The sequence below is a fragment of the Bos indicus genome, chromosome 25 (genome assembly GCF_029378745.1).
Source record: "Bos indicus isolate NIAB-ARS_2022 breed Sahiwal x Tharparkar chromosome 25, NIAB-ARS_B.indTharparkar_mat_pri_1.0, whole genome shotgun sequence".
Lineage (NCBI taxonomy): Eukaryota > Metazoa > Chordata > Mammalia > Artiodactyla > Bovidae > Bos > Bos indicus.
In genome coordinates, this window is record NC_091784.1 from 11950142 (window position 1) to 11972994 (window position 22853).

The window sequence follows — 22853 nt, forward strand, 5'->3', positions numbered from 1 at the left end:
TAATTTCACTAGGTAGAACCTCCAGTGCTGTGCTGAACAGAAGAGCGAGCTGAGAGAGGCTTCCTGGCTTGTTCTCAGGTTGCACGGGGAAACCGTTCAGTCTTTTGCCACTGAGTGTGGTGTTAGCCGTACAGTTGCTCTTGTGTTTTGTAGGTCTGCTCTTAGTCTTCATATATTGTTTTTTTCTACTCTGCTAGTGAAGTGTGTTGATGACATATTAAAAATTTCTTTCTCCTGATTTCATCATTCAGAAACAAGCTCTGTTAATATTGTGCGGTGTGTATATTCCTTCCTTCCTTTCACTGGGCCTTAGTTATGGCACCCAGATCTTTGTTGTATCATGTGGAGTCTTTTGTTGTGGCTCGTGGACTCTCTAGTTGTGGCATGTGGACTTCAGTATTTGGAGCACTCGGGCTCAGTTGCTCCATGACATGTGGGATCTTAGTTCTCCGACCAGGGATCGAACCCACTTCTCCTGGATTTCAAGGCAGATTCTTTATCGCTGGACCACCAGGGAAGCCCCAATATCCTGGCATGTCTATTTCTAGTGCAAATGAAAAGTGAAAGTCGCTTAGTCGTGTCTGACTCTTTGTGACGTCATGGACTGTAGCCTGCCAGGCTCCTCTGTCCATGGAATTCTCTAGGCAAGAATCCTGGAGTAGGTTGCTGTTTCTTCTCCAAGGCATCTTCCTGACCCAGGGATCAAAACCAGGTCTCCCGCATTGCAGGTGGATTCTTTGACATCTGATGGAAATATATGCCAGTAAATATACCTGAGGGGTTAAACATACTTTCTTTGTTCTCTGCTGCATTCACATCATCCTGTATCGTCAATATTTATCCATGTTAATAGACATGTATATTCATTAGGGTTTCCCTGGTGTCTTAATGGTGAATAATCTGCCTGTCAGTGCAGGAGACATGGGTTCGATCCCTGGGTCGGGAAGATCCCCTGGAGAAGAAAATGGTAACCCACTCCAGTGTTCTTGCCTGGGAAGAATTGTGTCCTCCTGGACAGAGGAGCCTGGAGGGGTACAGTCCATGATGTTGCAAAGAGTTGGACACGACTTAGCGACTAAACAACAAACAACAACAATGATATTCATCACAAAAAACAGTGTCTTATTACAGATGGATAAACCGTGTCAGCCTCTTCACTCTCCCAGTGTCAGCAGGTAATTTGTAACCAATTTCTTTCTGATAACATTCACAGCATCCGCATGTGTATGTTTTGAGACTTCCCTTATTTCCTGAGCATAGTTTCCTAGAAGTGGAGCTGTTGGCTCAAAAGATAAACAGTTCTTGAGGCTGTTGATTCATATTTAGAAAAAGCTCACCTCGGACCCCCTGTTTCCTTTTGTGAGCTGTCTGCTGATGGGCAGCAGAGGCTTGAGCTGTGTAACCCTAGGACAGTCCCTTAACCTCTGAGCAAAGCTGGCAGGTCAGGAGAATCCTGTTCACGTTTGCACAGCAGGCCGTCCAACCAGGAGATCCTGCAGACCTATGCTCATCCTCTCTCATTTCCCAGTGGACTCCCTCGAAGGCTTTACATTTTCAACTTTGTCCTGTTCATTTAATTCCCTGAATTTTTATAATTCCAGCTAGAGACTTTGGAGTTAAAGGACGTGGGTTTGAATCCCAGATGTGTTTATGTTGTTTGACTCTCTGGGCCTCAGCTTTCCCATCTGAAAAATGGGCACAGTACAACCAACCTCATGAGGCATTATTGGTGACCCAGCAAGAGCAATCGTATGGTTGAAAGGAGAAGGACGTGGACTGACTTGGAGAGACTTGAGTGTGAATGGTGGCCCTGACTAGTATAGCAGTGTGAATTCTTCTTTATTGACCGCTGAACCTCTCTGAGCTTCAGTTCCTTCCCCTGTAGAAATGCAAGTAATAAAAGTCGGGGACAGTAACCCCTCTCGCAGAGCTCTTGTGTAGACTGAACAAGAGCAGGCCATGGCTGCAACCCCTTGAATGTTCAGAGCCCCTCTCGGAGGTGAATACTCTTGTGTTGCAGGTTCAATTCAGTCATTCAGTTGTGTCCGACTCTTTGCGACCCCATGAACTGCAGCACACCAGGCTTCCCTGTCCTTCACCAACTACTGGAGCCTGCTCAAACTCATGTCCATTGAGTCGGTGATGCCATCCAACCATCTCATCCGCTGTCATCCCCTTCTCCTCCTGCCTTCAATCTTTCCTGGCATCAGAGTCTTTTCAAATGAGTCAGTTCTTCACATCAGGTGGCCAAAGTATTGGAGTTTCAGCTTCAGCATCAGTCCTTCCAATGAACACCCAGGACTGATCTCCTTTAGGATGGACTGGTTGGATTTCCTTGCAGTCCAGGGGACTCTCAAGAGTCTTCTCCAACACCACAGTTCAAAAGCATCAATTCTTCGATGCTCAGCTTTTTTTATAGTCCAACTCTCACATCCATACATGACAACTGGAAAAACCATAGCTTTGACTAGATGGACCTTTGTTGGCAAAGTAATGTCTCTGCTTTTTAATATGCTGTCTAGGTTGGTTTCAACTTTTCTTTCAAGGAGTAAGTGTCTTAATTTCATGGCTGCAGTCACCATCTGCAGTGATTTTGGAGCCCCCTAAAATAAAATCTCCCACTGTTTACATTGTTTCCCCATCTGTTTGCCATGAAGTGATGGGACTGGATGCCATAATCTTTGTTTTCTAAATGTTGAGTTTAAGCCAACTTTTTCACTCTCCTCTTTCACTTTCATCAAGAGCTCTTTAATTCTTCTTTACTTTCTGCCATAAGGGTAGTGTCATCTGCGTATCTGAGGTTATTGATATTTCTCCCGGTAATCTTGATTCCAGCTTGTGCTTCATACAGACTGGCATTTCACATGATGTACTCTATGTATAAGTTAAACAAGCAGTGTGACAATATATAGACTTGACATACTCCTTTTCCAATTTGGAACCAGTCCATTGTTCCATGTCCAGTTCTAACTGTTGCTTCTTGACCTGCATACAGATTTCCCAGGAGGCAGGTAAGGCAGTCTGGTCCAACTCTCACATGTACATTTTCCAGTACATGACTACTGGAAAAACCATAGTTTGACTAGACGGACTTTTGTCGGCAAAGTAACGTGTCTGCTTTTTAGTATGCTGTCTAGGTTTGTCATAACTTTTCTTCCAGGAAGCAAGTGTCTTTTAATTTTATGGCTGCGGTCACCATCTGCACTCATTTTGGAGCCCAAGAAAATAAAATCTGTCACCGTTTCCATTGTTTCCCCATCTATTTGCCATGAAGTGATGGGACCGGATGCCATGATCTTCATTTTTTGAATGTTGAGTTTTAAGCCAGCTTTTTCACTCTCCTTTTTCACTTTCATCAAGAGGCTCTTCAGTTCTTCTTCGCTTTCTGCCATAAGGGTGGTGTCATCTGCATATCTAAGGTTATTGATATTTCTCCCAGCAACTTATTCCAGCTTATGCTTCATCCAGCCTGGTATTTCACACGATGTACTCTGCATAGAAGTTAAATAAGCAGGGTGACAATACACAGCCTTGACATACTCCTTTCCCAATTTGGAATCAGTCCATTGTTCCGTGTCCTGTTCTAACTATTGCTCCTTGACCTGCATACAGATTTCTCAGGAGGCAGGTAAGGCGGTCTGGTATTCCCATCTCTTTCAGAATTTTCCACAGTTTGTTGTGATCCACACAGTCAAAGGCTTTGGCATAGTCGATGAAGAAGTAGACATTTTTCTGAAACTCTCTTGCTTTTTCGATGATCCAGCGGATGTTGGTGATTTGATCTCTGGTTCCTCTGCCTTTTCTAATTCCAGCTTGAATATCTTGAAGTTCACGTAATGTGGAAGTCTGGCTTGGAGAATTTTGAGAGTTACTTTGCTAGTGTGTGAGATGAGTACACTTGTGTGGTAGCTTGAGCATTCTTTGGCATTACCTTTCTTTGGGATTGGAATGAAAACTGACCTTTTCCAATCCCGTGACCAGTGCTGAGTTTTCCAAATTTGCTGACATACTGAGTTACAGCACTGAAGTAGCTCAACTGGAATTCCATTACCTCCCCTAGCTTTGTTCATAGTGATGCTCCTAAAACCCACTTGACTTCGCCTTCCAGGATGTCTGGCTCTAGGTGAGTGATCACTCCATCATGGTTATCTGGGTCATTGAGATCTTTTTTGTACACTTTTTCTGTATATTCTTGCCACCTCTTCTTAATATCTTCTGCTTCTGTGAGGTCCATACCATTTCTGTCCTTTATTGTGCCCATCTTTGCATGAAATGTTCCCTTGGTATCTCCAATTTTCTTGAAGAGATCACTAGTCTTTCCCATTCTATTGTTTTCCTCTGTTTCTTTACATTGTTCACTTAAGAAGCTTTCTTTTCTCTCCTTGCTATTCTTTGGAACTTTACATTCATTTGGGTATATCTTTCCTTTTTGCCTCTCTTCACAGCTATTTGTAAGGCCTCCTCAGACAACCATTTAGCCTTTTTGCATTTTTCTTTGGAATGGTCTTGATCACTGCCTCCTGTACAGTGTCACAGACCTCTGACCATAGTTCTTCAGGGACTCTGTCTATCAGATTTAATCCCCTGAATCTATTTGTCATTTCCACTGTATAATCGTAAGGGATTCAATGTAGGTCATACGAGAACCGTCTAGTGGTTTTCCCTCTTTCTTCAATTTAAGTCTGAATTTGGCAATAAGGTGTTTATGATCTGAGCCACAGTTAGCTCCCGGTCTTTTGCTGACTGTATAGAGCTTCTTCATCTTCGGCTGCAAAGAATATAAACAATCTGATTTCCGTATTGACCATCTGGTGATGTCCATGTGTAGAGTCTTCTCTTGAGTTGTTGGAAGGGGGTGTTTGCTATGACCAGTGCGTTCTCTTGACAAAGCTCTGTTAGCCTTTGCCCTGCTTCATTCTGTACAGGTAGAAAATGTGTTGCAGGTAGGAAAGTGTATTTCCTATTTTCCATGGAGGGAGCTTCTGAATGAAGTTTTCCCCGTAGGAGGTCTTGGCACTGAGCTGCCTCTTATGTCTTAACTGGCATGGAGGGTTTTCAAGGAGGTGGAAGCATCATAAATGCCCATCTCTGCCATGCCCACATGGACAGTGCTTTTCTATCAGAGATATGGTTTTCTTGCCCTAGAATTTCTTTCCCATTTCTAGAGGGCTGTGCCCAGTATGAAAATGCAGCATTTCACAAACTATTCGGTTTGAGGAGTTAATAGACGCTCAGTGTACATAAATATATTGAGGGCTCTGAGAAGCCCTGGGGAGGAGGGGGAGGGCGACAGAACTTTTCTAATGTTTCTAAACATCTCTAACTCTCTTCTTCCGTCTGTCTGTCTTGGAATCCGTTGTCATCCCTGGGAATACAATTTGGAAAGGACTCTGTAAGCAAAGGTCTCCTCCTTATTTGCTTATTTTCTCTAAAGCAAAGGTTTTCTTCCTCAGATGTGTCACTGCTCTCGTGGTCTTCACCACGTGGTATACTGCCCGTTACTCATTCCATAATGCTTATCGTGCAATCCACTCACTTTTAAAAACTTTTACATACCTTTCCAAAGGATTCTTTATATCAGGGGTTCCCAACCTCTGGGACCTAATGCCTGATGATCTGAGGTGGAGCGGATGTAAATAATAGTAGAAATAAAGTGCGCAAATAAATGTAATGCACTAGAACCATTCCTCCTTACCCTCCGGTCCATGGAAAAACTCTTTTCACAAAACCAGTCCCTGGTGCCAAAAAGCTAGGGGACTGCTGCTGCTCTGTATCATTTATGTGCCATACATGGAAAACTGGGGTTTTGAAACATACCGGAAGAACTGCCTAGGCGTTAAAATATGAACAGTTCGGTGAAGCCCGCAGCCGATCTCCAGGAAGTACCAGCTTTGGGAGATTCTGTTCTAGTTCATCCTCTGTGTTTTTTTTTCCTTTCCCTGAACTGTGAGGAAGTTGTATCCCACCCCCACCCCTGCTTAAGAGTGGAAAGAACTGGGTGGGTACTAAAGAGGCGGCAGGGAGGGGGGTGTCTTCGGGTTTCTCTTCCCTTTCACGGGATGCACTTAATCATTGTCCCGTCCTGTCATCTGGTGAGGTGGCAGAGGAAACGGCATTCTCATTTGATCATCAGGATTGATACATTCTATATGCTTCTTTTGTCTACAGATTAAAGTTCTATTGTGTGTTAATCGCCCAGTCAGTCTGACTCTTTGCGACCCCACGGACTGTAGCCTACCAGGCTCTTCTGTTCATGGGATTTTCTGGGCAAAAACACTGGAGTGCGTTGCCATTTCCTCCTCCAGGGGATCTTGCCAACCCAAGGATTGAACCTAGGTCTCCTGCATTGCAAGCAGATTCTTTTGAACCACCAGGGAAGTCCAGAGTTCTATTGGCTGGTTGCAAATTAGTCATTCAGAGCCTAGGAATTATTTTCTCGGGCCATTGACTTGTTAGGGATCTATTTGTTTATTTTTTTGGCTGCATCGGGTCTTAGCTGTGGTGCACGGTGTCTCTAGTTGTGGCGAGGGGCTCAGTAGTGGCACTAAGGCAGCTTCTGCCCCAAGACCCTCTTGTCTTATTTGGGTTACTCAAGTCTCGTCTGTCTGCCTGCTGTGGTCATTTGAGCCTGTATCTCATCTTCAGATTGTTACGAACATCAGTTAAAATACTGGGCTGGATAGAACCACATACATGATGTGACCGTGTCAGCATCCTGGATTTGCCATCAGAGCATAGTTATAGAAGGTGTAACCCCTGGGGGAGGCTGGGCCAAGGGTATACAGGACCTCTCAGTAATGTCTTTGCAACTTTGTGGGTCTATAAGTACTTCAAAATAAAAATGGAAACAAAGGCTTCATCTTTCCCGGGATCCGTAGCTAGTTGCCTCACTGGGGCAGTCAGTGGGTCCTCCCGATGTTCGTGTTTGTGTCAGGAGCAGTTCTACTGGCCTGACAGTGTGCCTTTCCCGCAGAAGGCAAACAAGTTCATTGAGGCAAAGTTGGCTGGGATGAATTTATGGTTCCTAAAGCTGCCCATCTGTAGTGTATTCTCCACGATATCTCATCATTTTGATGAAAGTTGGATTTGTATTAAAGGTCTTGATCTTCCCCTGTTAGGTCGATCTCTCTTGTGGCATGCAGGAGCTTTAGTTGGGGCATGCTAACTCTGAGTTGCAGCGGGTGGGATCTAGTTCCCTGACCAGGGATCGAACCCAGGCCTGTTACATTGGGAGTGCAGAGTCTTAGCCGCTGGACCACCATAGAAGCCTTAATATTTAGATAGTGTTAAGATGTTAATAGTGGAGAAGGCAATGGCACCCCACTCCAGTACTCTTGCCTGGAAAATCCCATGGATGGAGGAGCCTGGTAGGCTGAAGTCCATGGGGTCGCGAAGAGTCGAACACGACTGAGCGACTTCACTTTCACTTTTCACTTTCATGCATTGGAGAAGGAAATGGCAACCCACTCCAGTGTTCTTGCCTGGAGAATCCCAGGGACGGAGGAGCCTGATGGGCTGCCATCTCTGGGGTCGCACAGAGTCGGACACGACTGAAGCGACTTAGCAGCAGCAGCAGCAGCAAGATGTTAAAAGATGCCTCCAAACCAGAAGAAAAGCAGCCTCTTGAACATTTCAGTGCTGGCTGCAGAGTTGACAATGAACTAGGCAGCTGAGGGTTGGCCTGGATGGTGTGCTTGGGCAAACTGAGGCTTGACAGCCCAACCCAACTCACCAGTCGCTGGGCCTGAGTAAACCTACCTCTTCTTGCCTCTTGCCTAACATTCTGAACATATCATTGTTAAATTAGGCCATTTGTTGTTCAACCTAAGTCTTGTCTGACTCCTTGCAACCCCATGGACTGCAGTTCACCAGGCTTCCCTGTTCTTCATTATCTCCTGGAGTTTTCTCAGACTCATGTTCACTGAGTAGATGATGCCATCTAACCATCTCATCCTCTGTTGCCCACTTCTCCTCCTGCCCTCAATCTTTCCCAGCATCAGGGTCTTTTGTAATGAGTCGGCTATTCACATCAGGTGGCCAAAATATTGGAGCTTCGGCATCAGTCTTTCCAATGAATATGTAGGACTGATTTCCTTTAGGATTGACTGATTTGATATCCTTGCAGTCCAAGGGACCCTTGAGAGTCTTTTCCAGCACTGCAGACCATACAGAGATGCATATCAATTTCTTTCCCTTATTTTAAGCTATGTGCTTGGAATTCACACGAGGGGATTAGGAGTAAGCTGGATGAATGACAAGAGCTGGCAAGGGGATCCAGGAAAAGTAGCTGTGTCAGCATGTCCGTTGGGCAGTGTTTTCCTGCCCACAGATCTCGAGATTCCTTAGTTGTTTATTACCTTCAGACACTGGCTCTTTGTATCACAGAGAAAGTGCAGCTGCCAAGAGAAGCATTTGTGACAGGCTGTCTAGGAGGAGGAGGATAATTAAGGAACTCCTTCATGTCTGACTTTCTTTCCAAGTTTCTGAGATGAAACTTGGTGACACCTCAGTATACGGTCATGTCTGCAGTTGGTACTTGTGTTCTTTCTGCCAAAATACAGTGCAGAAAAGCACAATGCCAGGTGCCATCTCTGTGGGCTGAGGTATAATAAGATGCATCAGAAACAGAGTCAGTGATTTGCAGTCTGCAGTTTGGCAGTCTGTAGTTTTTCCACTGAGCATATATGTGGCATATTATTACCAAGGAATGGCATCTCCATCCATAAATAGATGGAATCAGAAGCTTACCTTGGTGAATTGTTAAATGAGACAAACCAGTTGTAGAAAAATTTATAGCAGGACCCAGTTGCATAAAGTAAACTCTGAGTGTATCGTGTTTGTAGTGAGTCTGTGAGCATGGAGGAGACATGAAATGTGTGTACCAGATGTTTAATGGTGGTTGCCACGGAGAAGGATGTGTGGGACAGTAGACAGAGGGAAAAAGTCTTCAAACAGAAAAATTTTGAGGCATGTGAAATTGTGTTTCACCTGTGAATAATTATATTCAGTGATGTATGTATGTGTGCACGCTCAGGCGAGAGTTGATAGAATGAAAGTAAAAATGTTGTTATTCATTTTCTCAGTTGTGTCCAACTCTTCGTGACCCCAGAGATTGCAGCATATCCCTGTCCTTCACCATCTCCCGGACCTTACTCAAACTCATGTCCATTGAGTCGGTGACGCCGTCAAACCATCTCATCCTCTGTCGTCTGTTTGTCCTCCTGCCTTCTATCTTTCCCAACATCAGGGTCTTTTCCAGTGAGTCTGTTTTTCACATCAGGTGGTCAAAGTATTGGAGCTTCAGCTTTAGCATCAGTCTTTCCAATGAATATTCAGGGTTTGATTTCCTTTAGGATTGACTGCTTTGATCTCCTTGCTGGTAAGAGACTCTCAAGAGTCTTAAGAAGTTAGTGAGATTTACTTCAAGGATTTTTAGTGGAATTTTTACATTCCTTCTTAAATGTGTTCTGATTGAGTATTTTGCAATGAGTGTTTTATTTTTTATAATCATAAGAGACACCCAATCGTAAACCTGTTTTCATCGTAAGGCAATATTCCAGCATATGTAAGAACACTCAGGCTTAAAACCTTGTGGGATAGGGAATGTGTAGAAGCAGAAAGTGTGGAAGAGGCATTTGTCTCTGGGGCTGAGGTAAGAAACCAGTTTCAAATCCCAAGAGAGACCGAGAAGCGCTCACTGGGGCCTTGGAGACACAGACCTGGGTTTGTATCCAGACTCTGTGTCTTACATATGACCTTGGCGTTGGCCATGTGACCGTCTCCATGACCTGGGTTTGTATCCAGACTCTGTGTCTTACATATGACCTTGGCGTTGGCCATGTGACCGTCTCCACGCCCCAGCTCCTCTCCTGCAGAACGAGGAGGGTGTTACAGGGTCACCGCACCTGACGTATTGTTAGGTACTTAAGAAGCATGCTTCCATTGAATGAAGAGTGGATGAATGTATATATGCGTGCTTGATTCACTGAGGTCACACATGTGAAGTCTGAACTATGTGGTAAATTCTCAGCAGATGGTATTTTTCTCTTCTGACTTTCATGTCCTAGCCCTCAGCCAGGGTACCTGGGGAGTGAAGTCAGTGGAGTGGGATCTTGTCATTGCCCGAGTTTCAAGTTCCATCCTACAGTCTCACCTGGGGAGAGGGGTGGGGCAGGTGGACTCAGTTAACTGCTTTTCATCATTGTACCACACTTTGAGAATCTGTAAAGTGGGTGGTGGTGTGCTAATATGTACCTTGGAAGGTTTGAATGAGATAATAAAGGCTTCATGTGATGCCTGGCAAATAGTGTTTAATACGTGTTCAGTTCAGTCACTCAGTCGTGTCCGAGTACGTGTAGTAGTTACTAAAAACACTGAGTGTTCCCCAAGGAGACAATAGCTAGTATGTGTTTGTGTAAATGGACATACTGTAAATTTGTCCATTTTTACAGTTTCTGTAAATACTAGAGTGCCTGACACAGTCGTCGCCTAACAGGTTGTTAGATTCAAATAACCTGAGGACCGCACATGCCAGCATCCTGAATTTGTGGGTGCTGAAACCAATTAGCGCTTATTTCCGCCATGAATGAGTGGTTCTTGACGGCATTACACAAACGTGCCCTCGCTAACCTTATCTTTCCAGCAAAGATCTCTAAAACAGAATATATTAATATTTACCAGATGCACACTGTGTATTTTCCTTACGCAGATTCTCTTCCTTCCTTGGGTCTAAGTTGCCAATTTTAAAATACATTTTTCTGACATTCTTGTGCCCACAGAGAAAATGAAGTGCTCAAAGTGCAACTGAAGAAATACGTAGGCGCTGTCCAGATGCTGAAAAGAGAAGGTCAAACAGCCGAAGGTGAGGGGCAGAGGGAACCCGGGGGGGGGCGGGGCTGCACCCCTGTGCCTGGCCCGGTGGACGCTCAGCATGGGAGGAATACACCTGCAGGTGAGTTAGAAAAACAGTGCTGCTTAGGATCCCGGAAAATTAATTAATGAAAGACCCTGCTCTTCATTCTTGCAAAAGTAAGACTTACTTGCTAGACTGTTAGCAATCATTGTATCAATTTGTGCAGTTAGGGAATTTTATGACTAAAGTCTTAAGATATTTGCAAGGTGGTGAACCTGTAGCACAATTAAGTCATGTCAGGCCATGGGTGAAAGCAACAGAATGCCAAAGTGGCGGAGAATCATTGGGGTTAGGCTGATCAGGCTCCAACCCCAGTTCCAGTTCTGTTTCCTAATCTCTCTGTACCTCAGTTTTCTCATCTATAAAATGGGGGCAGCTGGCAGCACCTGCCTCATGAGGCGATCCATGTAGACGTCTTAGCATAACGCCTACCAGAGAGGGAGCACTGAGTAGGTTTGTCGTTCAGTCACTAAGTCTTGTCGAACTCTTTGCGACCCCACGGGTGGCAGCACACCAGGCTTCCCTGTCCTTCACTGTCTCCTGGAGCTGGCTCAAACTCGTGTCCGTTGAGTCAGTGAGGCCATCCAACCATCTCATTCTGTTGTCCCCTTCTCCTCCCGCCCTCAATCTTTCCCAGCATTAAAATCTTTTCCAGTGAGTCAGTCCTTCACATTAAGTGGCCAAAGTGTTGGAGCTTCAGCATCAGCCCTTCCAATGAATGTTCAGGGTTGATTTCCTTTAGGATTGACTGGTTTTATCTCCTTGCTGTCCAAGGAACTCTCAAGTCTGCTCCAGCACCACAATTTGAAAGCATCAATTCTTTGGCACTTAGCTTTCTTTATAGTCCAACTCTCACATCTGCACATGACTACTGGAGTAGATTTTAGCTGCAAATAATAATATTCTTGATCAGAAATATAAGTACATAGAGAAGTGATCACCTGGGAAAGATCCCACCAAATACGGTGGTGCCGTGTGCTTCCTCCCGTGCAGTTTGGCTGTGCTTTAACTGTCGTGACTCTGCTGAAATGTTTCTTAGGTCAACCTGCAGACAGGGTATTTAACTAGGGCTAAAGTGTCTTGCGACCTTCAGCCAACTGACCAGAACAAGATTTTCTTATACAAAAACAAGCCCTTGGAGTGTGGACATTTGAACAGAGGGGAGTATGCTCCATGCTCACAGGTCTTGGGAGTCAGCCAGTCCTGAATTCGAGTTCAGGCGCATCCTCCATAACTTGACCTCTTGGAGTTACTTAGCCATCTGAAAGAGGAAACGCCACACCAGTGTGAGGGGAAATCACATGAGTGGCACGAGGGTTGTGTGGGGATTTACCAAGACAGTGAATGCAGAGCCTTCATTCATGTAGCACCCAGTGTATAGTTGGTATCCAGTACATGTAGTCATTTCTCTGTGTCATAGAGACAGGATTATAATCTGAGTGTGATTTGCATAGTAATATCATGAAAGATTGGACTTTTTTTGAGTGTTTGTATTTATTATGGTCTCCATTTGATGAGGTTCAACACGTTGATTTTCTTTTTGCTTTTCTTTGATAGCATGCCTTGCTTTCTTCATCACTAGTTTGTAACTGCCTCCAGTCTGGCGGTTATCACTGCAGCATTAATCTTGTCTTTCTCAGGGGGACCATCACCCTTTCCACACAGATACTGCTCGTGTGGCCCGGACTCCATCTCATTACACTGGGTTGTGTCTGCGTTGGCCTTGTGACTCCTCGCTTCTCATCTCTGTTTCCCCAGCACCTGGCTTTTGTAGCCATTCATTTCATTCACTGCATGTTTTGAATGAGTAGTTTAGCCCTTTATCCTTTCCAAGCAAGTTCAAGTCTATTCACATTTGACTCAGTAATCCCGGGATGAGTAGGTGTTTCCCCTGTGTTTTAAAATATTCGTTATTAGAGGTTCAGGAGAGCTTAAAAGTCTTGTCTGTGGCTTTGGGGTGGGAATGAACTCAGGTCATTTCCTTCCAAATCCCTGATTCTTTGCCTTACGAACTTGTTGAACTAGCGTTCAGAGGCCTTTCCCGGGGGCCACGTGCCCGTGCCTCCTCTCTGGGGATTGCGGCATGGGGCTGGGGGCTCTGTTTGCAGGTTTAGATGTGTGACTCTCATGCAGGTGGCCTGTGGACTATGCCACCGCCGTTTCTGAAATCTATACTCTGCCCTCACAGGAATTTAATTTGATCCTGTAAGAAAATTAAACTTGGGGTGGGGAATACCACTGGGCTTGAATTTGGTTTAAAATCTGCAATACTATATAGTACATTTCTGAGTAGGAGCAGTTTTGGAATGAGTCGTCCCCCCCACCCCCCCAAAACAGAAGCTATAACATAGAGAAGGGTTTCTCACTGCAGCCGAAGTCGATTTTCCTAAGACCCAGCTTGAATGTGCTGAGCCAGAGCTGGGTTTGTGGTAACCCTTAAGTGGAACAGAGCAGAGAGGATGAAGCACACTTTGTCACTCATTCATAGTCCTTTTGTTGTTTGTTGTTCAATTGCTCAGTTCAGTTCAGTCACTCAGTTGTGTCTGACTCTTTGTGACCCCATGGACTGCAGCATGCCAGGCCTCCATGTCCATCACCAACTTCCGGAGTTTACCCAAACTCATGTCCATTGAGTTGGTGATGCCATCCCACCATCTCATCCTCTGTCATCCCCTTCTCCTCCTGACTTCGGTCTTTCCCACCATTAGGGTCTTTTCCAATGAGTCAGTTCTTCGCATCAGGTGGCCAAATGATTGGAGTTTCAGCTTCATTATTAGTCCTTCAAATGAATATTCAGGACTGATTTCCTTTAGGATTGACTGGTTTGTTTTCCCTGCAGTCCAAGAGAGACTCTTAAGAGTCTTCTCCAACACCACAATTAGGAAGCATCAGTTCTTCAGCACTCAGCCTTCTTTATGGCCCAGCTCTAACATCCGTACATGACTACTGGAAAACCATAGCTTGGACTCTCCAGAACTTCATCGGCAAAGTCCCTTTTGCAGTCCCTTGCCACTCTATTTTCACCAGGTCAGAGAAGACCATCTGCCATATCTGGGAGTCATCCTGGGTGGAAGGTCTTTATGAAAGTCCTTCAGTGCAGGCGTGAACTGAGTGATGCCCTTCTCTTCCTTGCTTAAGTCCTGCATTTTATTCTTTCTTCCACTTAAGTAAAATTCGTGAGCACCAGCTAACATGCCAGACACCAGTAAGCAGCCTGATTAGAAGATGTGCTTTCAGAAATTGTGCTCTGGCCTTTCCAGAGCCTTTACCTAATTTTCAAGTGATGTCATCTACTACTCAGAGAAATTGGGGCTCACTCCTCAACCCCAGCCAGCTGTTGACTCAGTTTGTTGAAAACTATGGCATATGTGCCCTGGCCAGATTGGGGTGCCTTGGGGTGCCCTTGTCAAGCTGTGGTATCTTGGGGGTGTCCTAGACAGGCTGCGGTGGGGGACTTGGTGTTTCTGGGGAGCTGGGGACAAGGGGTAGGGAGAGGTTGGCCAGGGAGAGTCTTTTCTGATCTGGGATTTGCATGGCTCCTGATGTTAGGTGGACATAGCGGTGTGGACTAGCTTCTCAAATTCTAGGTGAGAGTTCAGAGTGCTTTTTCCACAAGAGAATCCTTTTAGGTTGAGGCTATAAAGCTTTTTGTTTTTTAAAAATCATTTGGACAACAAATTGTTTGTGAAACTGAGCTCATCAGTAGGGAAAAGGGTGAGAAATCATTGAAGCCCCAGACGCCTTCAGGATTGAGTAGATGGCTGAGGGCTATGTTGGGATCGTTCTATTCATTGTTGTTCTGGGAAGTGCCTTCAAGATGAAGAAAAAAAAATCAACTGAAAATGGACCTTTAGAATAGATTGTTGACAATGTTTAAGAGGTCAGTCGGTAACTTTATTTCAATTCTGAGGTTATCATGACTCTTCTTCCCCCTCAAGTTCTTTATGAAACATCGATGTAGGCATCTGACAAAAGTGTTCCAGGTGATGTCTTTATTACTGACGGTTGGTTGGAAACTCCAGCTTGACTGAAGCTAGAACCACACTCCCCAGTGCATTGTTCTCCCAACTGTGGACCCTGGGACCCCCTTGTGAGGTGTTGTTGGGTCTGCTGAATGATGCCCACCCAGTGGGGACCAAGGAGGAGGACGATCCAGGGGGGCGTTCTCTGTTTACCGCGGCATCTCTGTTTGACTGAGGCTCTCACAGTCATGTAGGAGGTGGGGAGTGAGGCTGAGAGTGTGTTAATGGGGGATGTCTTCTCGTGGACGTGTGGCCCAAGGTGGGGGCCCTTTGGTAAGACCTGTGATGACTGCAGATCTTTCTGGGTGCCTCCTGAGGGAGACGCCAGCAGCGGGGCTGGGTCAGCAGTGTCGTTCCCTGAGTAGGCGTCTCCTCCATCACACCTGACCTTCTGGGGAAAGGCTCTGTCAACAGAAGGAAGGCTTGTTTCACCTGTCGCTGTGACCTTTATCTCCAAAGGATCACCGCATCCTAGTCCCTGTACATGTCCCCACCAAAATAGTGGTCATGGCCAAAGCGTTTGGGAATCACTGTGCATTCCACAATCTTCTTGCTCGTCGTAATTGACATTAGTGGACGAGGGACCCCTGTGCCAAAGACACTGAGGACCTCCCCAGGGCACCTGACTTAGAGGCCATGCAAGTTTCTATGCCTCAGTTTCTTCCTCTGTAAAATGGGAACTGCAGCAATACCTTCCTCATAGGGTTTTGGGGGAAGAAGGGATAAATGAGTGTATGGAAAGCACTTAGAATAATGTCTGATATGTAGCAGCCACTCAGTAAATATGACAGTTACTGTTATTACTATTTTTACTGTCTCACTTTATTTCTCAGGGCCTCTCTGATCACTTGTAAAATTAGGATTGATTAAAATAGTATATATACTTCATAGGTTGTTGTGAGGATTAGCTGTTAAGAGGTGTAATTCAGATAACATGCTGGGATCTAGAAAATGCTGGGGTGGGTGGAATGTCGGGCCTCCAAAGATGTCTGTGTCCTGATCCCTGAAATCCGTGCCCACCCCACCTTCCATGGTGAGAGAGACTTTAGTTGTTGTTCAGTCGCTCAGTCATGTCTGACTCTTGTGACCCTGTGGACCGCAGCCTGTCAGGCTCCTCTGTCCATGGGATTCTCCAGGCAAGAATACTGGAGTGAGTTGCCATTTCTCCTCCAGGGAATCTTCCCAACCCAGGGATCAAACCCACATCCCTTGCATTGGCAGGCAGATGCTTTACCACTGAGCTACCAGGGAAGAAAGAGACTTTTCAGATGTGATTAATATAAGGCTTTTGACAGGCAAAAGGAGAAAGCAGCAGAGGATGAGATGGTTAGACAGCATCACTGACTCAATGGATGTGAATTTGAGCGAACAACAGGAGACAGTGAAGGACAGGGGAGCCTGGCATGCTGCAGTCCATGGGGTTGCAGTCAGATACGACTTAGTGACTGAACAACAACCGCAGTGTTGCGTATGCATTTGGGGAGTCTGGGTTCTCTGAGCGCCCCATGGTGGGGGTGGGGCTGGTCTCATGGAGGTCTTAGCTGCAGAGCAGCCCCTTGGTGGGTGTCGGGCTTCTCCTGGGCTTTCCCAAGGAGCATTTGCCCGTGAGTTTGGAGGTGGTTCTCAGTACCAAGGAAGAGGTTCTACAGGGGCAGCTGAACGTGGGATTCCAGACGCGCCCGTGTCCTGTGTCACACAGCTTGGGCCGCCGCCCCCCGCTGGCGTGGTGGCCGTCTCTGGCCTTGTGGGGTCAGGTCGCCTGTGCTCCAGCTTCTCTGGGCCCAGTGTCCTCACTCAGGGTCAGCCCTGTGATGTCGATGAGGCCCTACCCTCCCTCCTGCCCTTGACCTCAGCCGACTGGCTCCAGCTGGGCGTCAGGGCTCTACTAGGCTGTCACGAGGAGTTCTCCCTTTCCCGTCAGGCCTGGAAGGCTGGAGCCACTGTAGTTACCTTGTCTCCGAGTGGAGCCTGAGTGTGAGGCCGTCACACAGGGAGAGGAGCTGAGCTGAGAGGCAGAGAGGCACTGGGGGTCGATCATGTCCTTCGAATCCCCAAATCCAGCTGTCCTGATGTGACGGTCCAGCCCTAAACGTACTGTTAACAAGAGCGATAATTAACTAGCCTCCCTGCCACTGTCTTCAAGCTTGGGTTGGGTTTCCATAGCTTGGATGCATGCATGCTCAGTTGTGTCTGACGCTTTGAGAACCCATGGGCTGTAGCTCACCAGATCCCTCTGTCCATGAACTTCTCCAGGCACGAATACTGGAGCGGGTTGCCGTTTCCTCCTCCAGGGGCTCTTCCTGACCCAGGGAGAGAACCCTTGATTCCTGCGTCTCCTGCATTGGTAATCGAATTCTTTACCACTGAGCCATTTGGGAAGTGCAGTCATGGCAAGCTATTTGCTCTTTCCTGGATGCAGGGTCTGTTCGGTCTTCAGGGGGAGCTGTCGTTTCTCTGAAGCCTGTCTTTCCTAGCCTGCAGTGTCTGTATGTTGTGAGGTCCTTCCTTCTGGCCCCCTCCTCTCATGAAGTCCCCTCCACTGGAATCATCTGTCCTGGCCTCCATAGTCCTATCCTGCGGTGATGGATTTTAAGGCTGCAAGCTCTTGTTGGTATTGCCATTTAATTCATCAGCCACAGGCTCAGGGGCAGAGGGAGAAGCAATGGCCTGTTGCTGGTGGCAATCAGAGTAATCGGCAGTGAGAGCAGGTGATCTGGGGGAGGAACTTGATGGATGAGGGAGGCTTGGGAGCAGTTTTAAAAGTTTAAGAAACAAAAGAAGTTTAAAAAAAAAGAAAAGGAAGCTGTCAGCCCATGTCCCATGTCGTGTCTCTGCCTGCATGTGACTCGCCCAGTGACCCCTGGCTTCCATGCCGGCATGTGCTCCATGTCCTCCTCAGGGTCTCACTTCCCTCGGGCTCCGGAAAGTGGGGCGGGACTGTGGAGAAGCCTGGTCCTGTGATGACGCAGGGTCAAGGGCGAGAGGATTCATGGAGCTTGTGGGTTTCAGGGTGCGTGTGGCGCCGTGGGACCTTTCAACCTGTAGCTTCCCTCAGGGACTGCAGGCACTGGGGTGTCTCCCTTGGTGGCCACGTATTCTTGCCCCCAGTGTGCACACAGGCAGAGAGGTCTTCGTTTGAGGCAGGCTGCTTTGGTTGCAGGGGAAGCAAGCTCGGGAGTCGTGTGTGTGTGTCTGGTTCCAGCGTGATCAGCACTGGACTTCGTGGAGACTCTAAGATCTTGTCACTCTGCTGTTTAAAACTCAATCCAGACTTTAAAAAAAAATTATTTTTGGTGGTGCTGGGTCTTCGTTGCAGCCTGCAGGGGCTTCCTCTAGCTGTGGACCAAGGCTCTAGAGCACGTAGGCTCAGTCGTTGTGTCACGTGGTCTTCGTTGCCCTGCAGGATGTGGGGTCTTAGTTCCCCGACTGGGGCTCGAACCCACGGCCCCTGCAGTAAAGCCCAGAGCCTTAACTGGACCACCAGGGAAGTCCAGTCTGCACTTTACGATGAGGGCCTGCAGTGCTCGGTGTGATCGGCTCTTCCCTACTTCCCAGCCCCGTCTCCTCCCGCCCTCTCCTGGCCCGGCCACACTGGCCTTACCAAGTCACACCTCGGGACCTTGGCTGTTGCTCTCCTTCTGGAGTGCTTGTCCTGCCTCGTCAGGCAGGCCCTGTTCAGTGTCACCTCCCCGGCCACCCCGCCTCTCCTTCCTTCGTCCCGTCACTTCCTTGATCTCCGTCACAGCACCTTTATGAGCGCCTCAGCATGTGTCGATTGTCTGTTCCCTTCCTTGTTCACTGTCCGTGTTCAGCCCTGTGGTGTACCGTTCAAGGAGCAGAGACCTTGCCTGTTCTTCCTTCTGCTGTGTTCAGAGGGCCCCACTCAGGCTTCACCCAAGGGATGCACTCCATAAATATTTTTTAAAAAATAATCTATTCTTTAATTGGAGGAATATAGCTTTACAATGTTGTGTTGGTTTCTGCCATACAACGATGCAATTCAGCCATAATTATACATATATCGCCTCCCTCCTTAGCCTCCCTCCCCTCCTCCCATCCCTCTGGGTCATCACGGAGCACCAGGCTGGGCTGCCTGTGTTATATAGCAGCTTCTCACCAGCTGTCTGTCTTGCTCATGGTAATGTAGGTATGTTGATGCTGCCTTCTCGCTTCATCCCACTCTCCTTCCCCTGCTGTGTCCTCAAGTCCATTGTCTATCTGTGTCTCCATTGCTTCCCTACAAATAAGTTCATCGGTGTCATTTTTCTAGATTCAGTAGATAGGCGTTGTTGTCGTTTAGTCGCTCAGTCATGTCTGATGCTTTTGTGACCGCATGGACTGTAGCCTGCCAGGCTCCTCCACCTGTGGGATTCTCTAGGCAAGAATACTGGAGTGGGTTGCCATTTCCTTCTCCAGATATATGCATTAATATACAACATTTGCTTTTCTCTTTCTGACTTAATTCACTCTGTATAACAGGCTCAAGGTTCATCCACCTCACTAAAACTGACTCAAATTCATTCTTTTTTATTTTTTATGGCTGAGTCATATTGCATTGTATATATGCACCACATCTTCTCTATCCATTCCTCTGTCAGTGGCCACGTAGGCTGCTTCCATGTCCTAACTGTTGTAAACAGTGCTGCTGTGGACCCTGGGGTGCATGTGTCTTTCTCAGTTATGGTCTTCTCAGGGTATACGCCCACGAGTGGGATTGCTGGGTCATATAGTAGTTTTATTTCTAGTATTTTGAGGAATCTCCATACCCTTCTCCATAGTGGCTGTCTCAATTTGCATTCCCACCAACAGGGCAGGAGGGTTCCCTTTTCTCCACATCCTCTCCAGCATTCATTGTTTATAGATTTTTTGATGATGGGCTTTCTGACCGGTGTGAGGTGGTATCTCATTGTAGTTTTGATTTGCATTTCTCTAATAATGAGCAATGTTGAGGATGTTTTCACGTATTTCTTGGCCGTCTTCCATAAATGTTCATAATACGAATGATTAGAAATGAATAGAAATCCAGGAGGAGTTGTAGAACCTGATTGAAAACCCACAGCAATTAGGGAGAGCCCAGCGGTGGGCGGGGTCGTGGGTCTTCATTCTAAGGGCACTGGTAGCATGCTGTACCGCATGTAACTGCGTTTTTCAGTTGTGCCTCCAACCAGATTCTTCTGATCACGTGTAGTTTTGGCTCCTTATAACTATACTTATTAGCACATGACTTTGACTCTTCAAGGGTTTCGTCATTCAGAGCTATTTTGATTACAAGAATCATAAAAACCCAATTTAATCGGTTTTCAATTAAACAGCAGAAATCCAGGAGTGTCTGTCTTTAGGAATGGCTTGATCCAGCAGCTCAAACAATATCATTAGGAAATGTTTTTTGTTTTTCGTGTTTTGACTTCTCAACTCTGTCCCCCTCCCTCCAAATATTAGCAGTGTGGTGCTGCTAAATGTTGAACCACTAGCCCTCAGAGGAAAGTACTAATTTCCACGGTGTTGGTGCTGCACTGTGGTCAGTTTCCAGCTGTTCACATGACGTCACTGAACGCAAAGTTAGGAAGAGATGCACCTGTGGGTTCCCGTGAACCAGTGTGCCCCAGCTTTGCAATGCCTCCTCGTTGTTGCTTCCTTTTTCAGGCAGGTATTCTTCTGGTGACAGTAAGCTGCCAGCAGCTCTTGTTTTCATCTTCCCAGCAACCCAATCAAAAAGAGCTTCTTCCCACTAGTTTCCTTATAAACCACTCTCCCATCTTTCCCCTTGCGGAGCAGAGCTTCTCAATCTTGGCTCCGTTTGAGTCACCTGGGGAGTTTTAAAAAGTCCCAGTGCTTGACCACTTACAGCCACCACGTTAGAGGATATTGCTTTCAAGCTGATGAAGTGATGCCTGCCACTTCATCAAGTTGATAAAGTGCTTCAGATGTGTCAGTGTTCATTGATTCTTGGCCCGTGGTAGAAATCTTGACTCACATGGACATAAGAAATTAATCATCACAGTCATCCTGCTCCAAAGTGGCTGTGCCAAAATTCCTCCCCAGGTGTAAGCTGAGGCCATGTTTCCCCTGCGCCCCTGAGTTGATTCTCCCAGAGATGCCTTAGGTGATAAACCTCAGTGTCTGGCAGGTGACTGGGAGATGCCTGTTCTGCAGGACGCAGCTTGTGCCTGGGATGGCTGGCCCAGCTGGTTCGAATCTCTGCCTTCACTTTATCCTGAAAAAACCTGCTCTATTCCTCTGTCCTCATGGGCCCCTGAAACCCGATCATGCGCCGTCAGCCAACATGGGGAACCGAGTCAGAGCATGAGGGGCTTGGAACTGGACATCAGCTGGGGACAAACAGACGGGCTTCTTGGCAGCAGTGCTTGGTGCGGACCAGATGTGCTGTGGACACAGGGAAGGCTCTTCCTTCCATGGGAAAGAGAAGCCTCTGCCTTGAGAAGGAGCTCAGAAAAGGCGATAGCAGAGCTTGGAGGCCAAAGGCAGGCACACATTTTCCATTTGAGGGGATCTGGCTTGAAACTCAGCCCCATTGTCTAGCAGCTCTGAAGTCTTGGACCAAGTTTTAATCTCGGAGCCTCAGTGTTTTTATTTGAACAGTGATAATGTTTTTGATTTCCTAGCATTATTTGAAGTTTAAAAGAGATGATGTATGTAAAGTACCAGGCAAATGTTGACATTATTTTGGGTTATGGAAGCATTTTGAAGGGTGTCCAGGCTGTGGCAGGTCAGGGTCCATTAGCAGAACACCTGTTCATTAATTTCTGGAAGTGGGTGAATAATTATGGTGATAATTGTAGAGTAAACCCCTTTGAAAGCTTTTGCAGTCCATTATCCTGGTAAAACAATATTTGTGTGATCAGCCAATTTCCTGACCTTTAAATAAAAATCTGAACTGGTAGCCCCAGTCCCTGGTCCTTGCTGAGCACTCAGTACTGCCAACACCAGGAAGATCCTCCAGGGATGGTGGCCACGGACTTTAGCTTTGATAGTTTGAAATTAGAATTTGCTGAAGAAGTTTGGAGAGTAATGTACCCATCACCCAATGTACTCACCACCACCTAGATGTAAAAGATGAATTTCCATATTGATTTCAGATACTTAAAAGTTGGCAAGTGTAGTTCAGGATGTCCTTACTGATTGCATGCACAGATGTTTCCAGGTTGATTCTTCTTGGCCCAGCTTGGGGGGCAGGCCTCAGACTAATGTGGGGTACTTGGGGGGTATATGTGTGTCAGGGGACTTAGAACTTTGGTGGGAGCAGCTCCATTCAAACATTCTGGATTGAGAGGGGAGAGGGGCAGGCCTCCAAAAGTAAGAGATGGGTTTTTCCAAGAGAGGATGTTGAGGAGGAAAGAGATAGGGGTTGTTGCATCTGGCGTGACATGGGCAATTGGTAACACCAGCATTTTTAGGTAGGAGGGGTTTGGTGGTTTTGTTGGAAAGGGGGTTTGAAGGCATTTTCCTGAAACCGTATCTGCACAGCATGCTGTCCATTTTTGTTGAGTTTGTATGTTTACGTGGGATAGTGTAACAGAACTAGATTTAGCATCATGAAGAAGAAAACCTAGACAACACTGACTTCCACAGGTTTTTTTCCTTACCTCACATAAGCCTAGAAGTAAATAGTCCAGGGCTAGTGTGATCATTTCATGGTTGTTGTGACCTCGGGCTACTCTCTTCATTTTGCTCTACCATCCTTAGTACATGGTTTTTTAGCTTCATGATTGCCTCATGGTATATATATTGTGGCTAGTGCTCCAGCCATCACATCTATATTTCAGGCCAGTAAAAGCAGAAGTGGGGAAGGGCAGAGAGTGCATTTTACAGCTGAAGTCTGTAAGGATTTAAAACTTTAGGATCATAAGCTTTCTCTAAGGAGCTTTCCCACTCCAAATGACTTCTTTAGAGCTCTTGAA

General features: G+C 46.5%; 1 protein-coding gene across 5 annotated transcripts in view; it reads left to right on the forward strand.

Annotated features, from left to right (window-relative positions):
* SNX29 (sorting nexin 29) overlaps positions 1-22853 on the forward strand; it is a 596714-nt gene that overhangs the window by 207342 nt on the left and 366519 nt on the right. For all 5 annotated transcript variants that reach the window (XR_011564017.1, XR_011564016.1, XM_019987972.2 and 2 more), the window contains one exon: positions 10779-10861. Coding sequence is in view for 3 of the 5 variants with exons in the window: in XM_019987972.2 (XP_019843531.2) it covers positions 10779-10861 (83 nt within the window). In the remaining 2 variants the exon portion in view is untranslated. The remainder of the gene's footprint in view (positions 1-10778; positions 10862-22853) is intronic.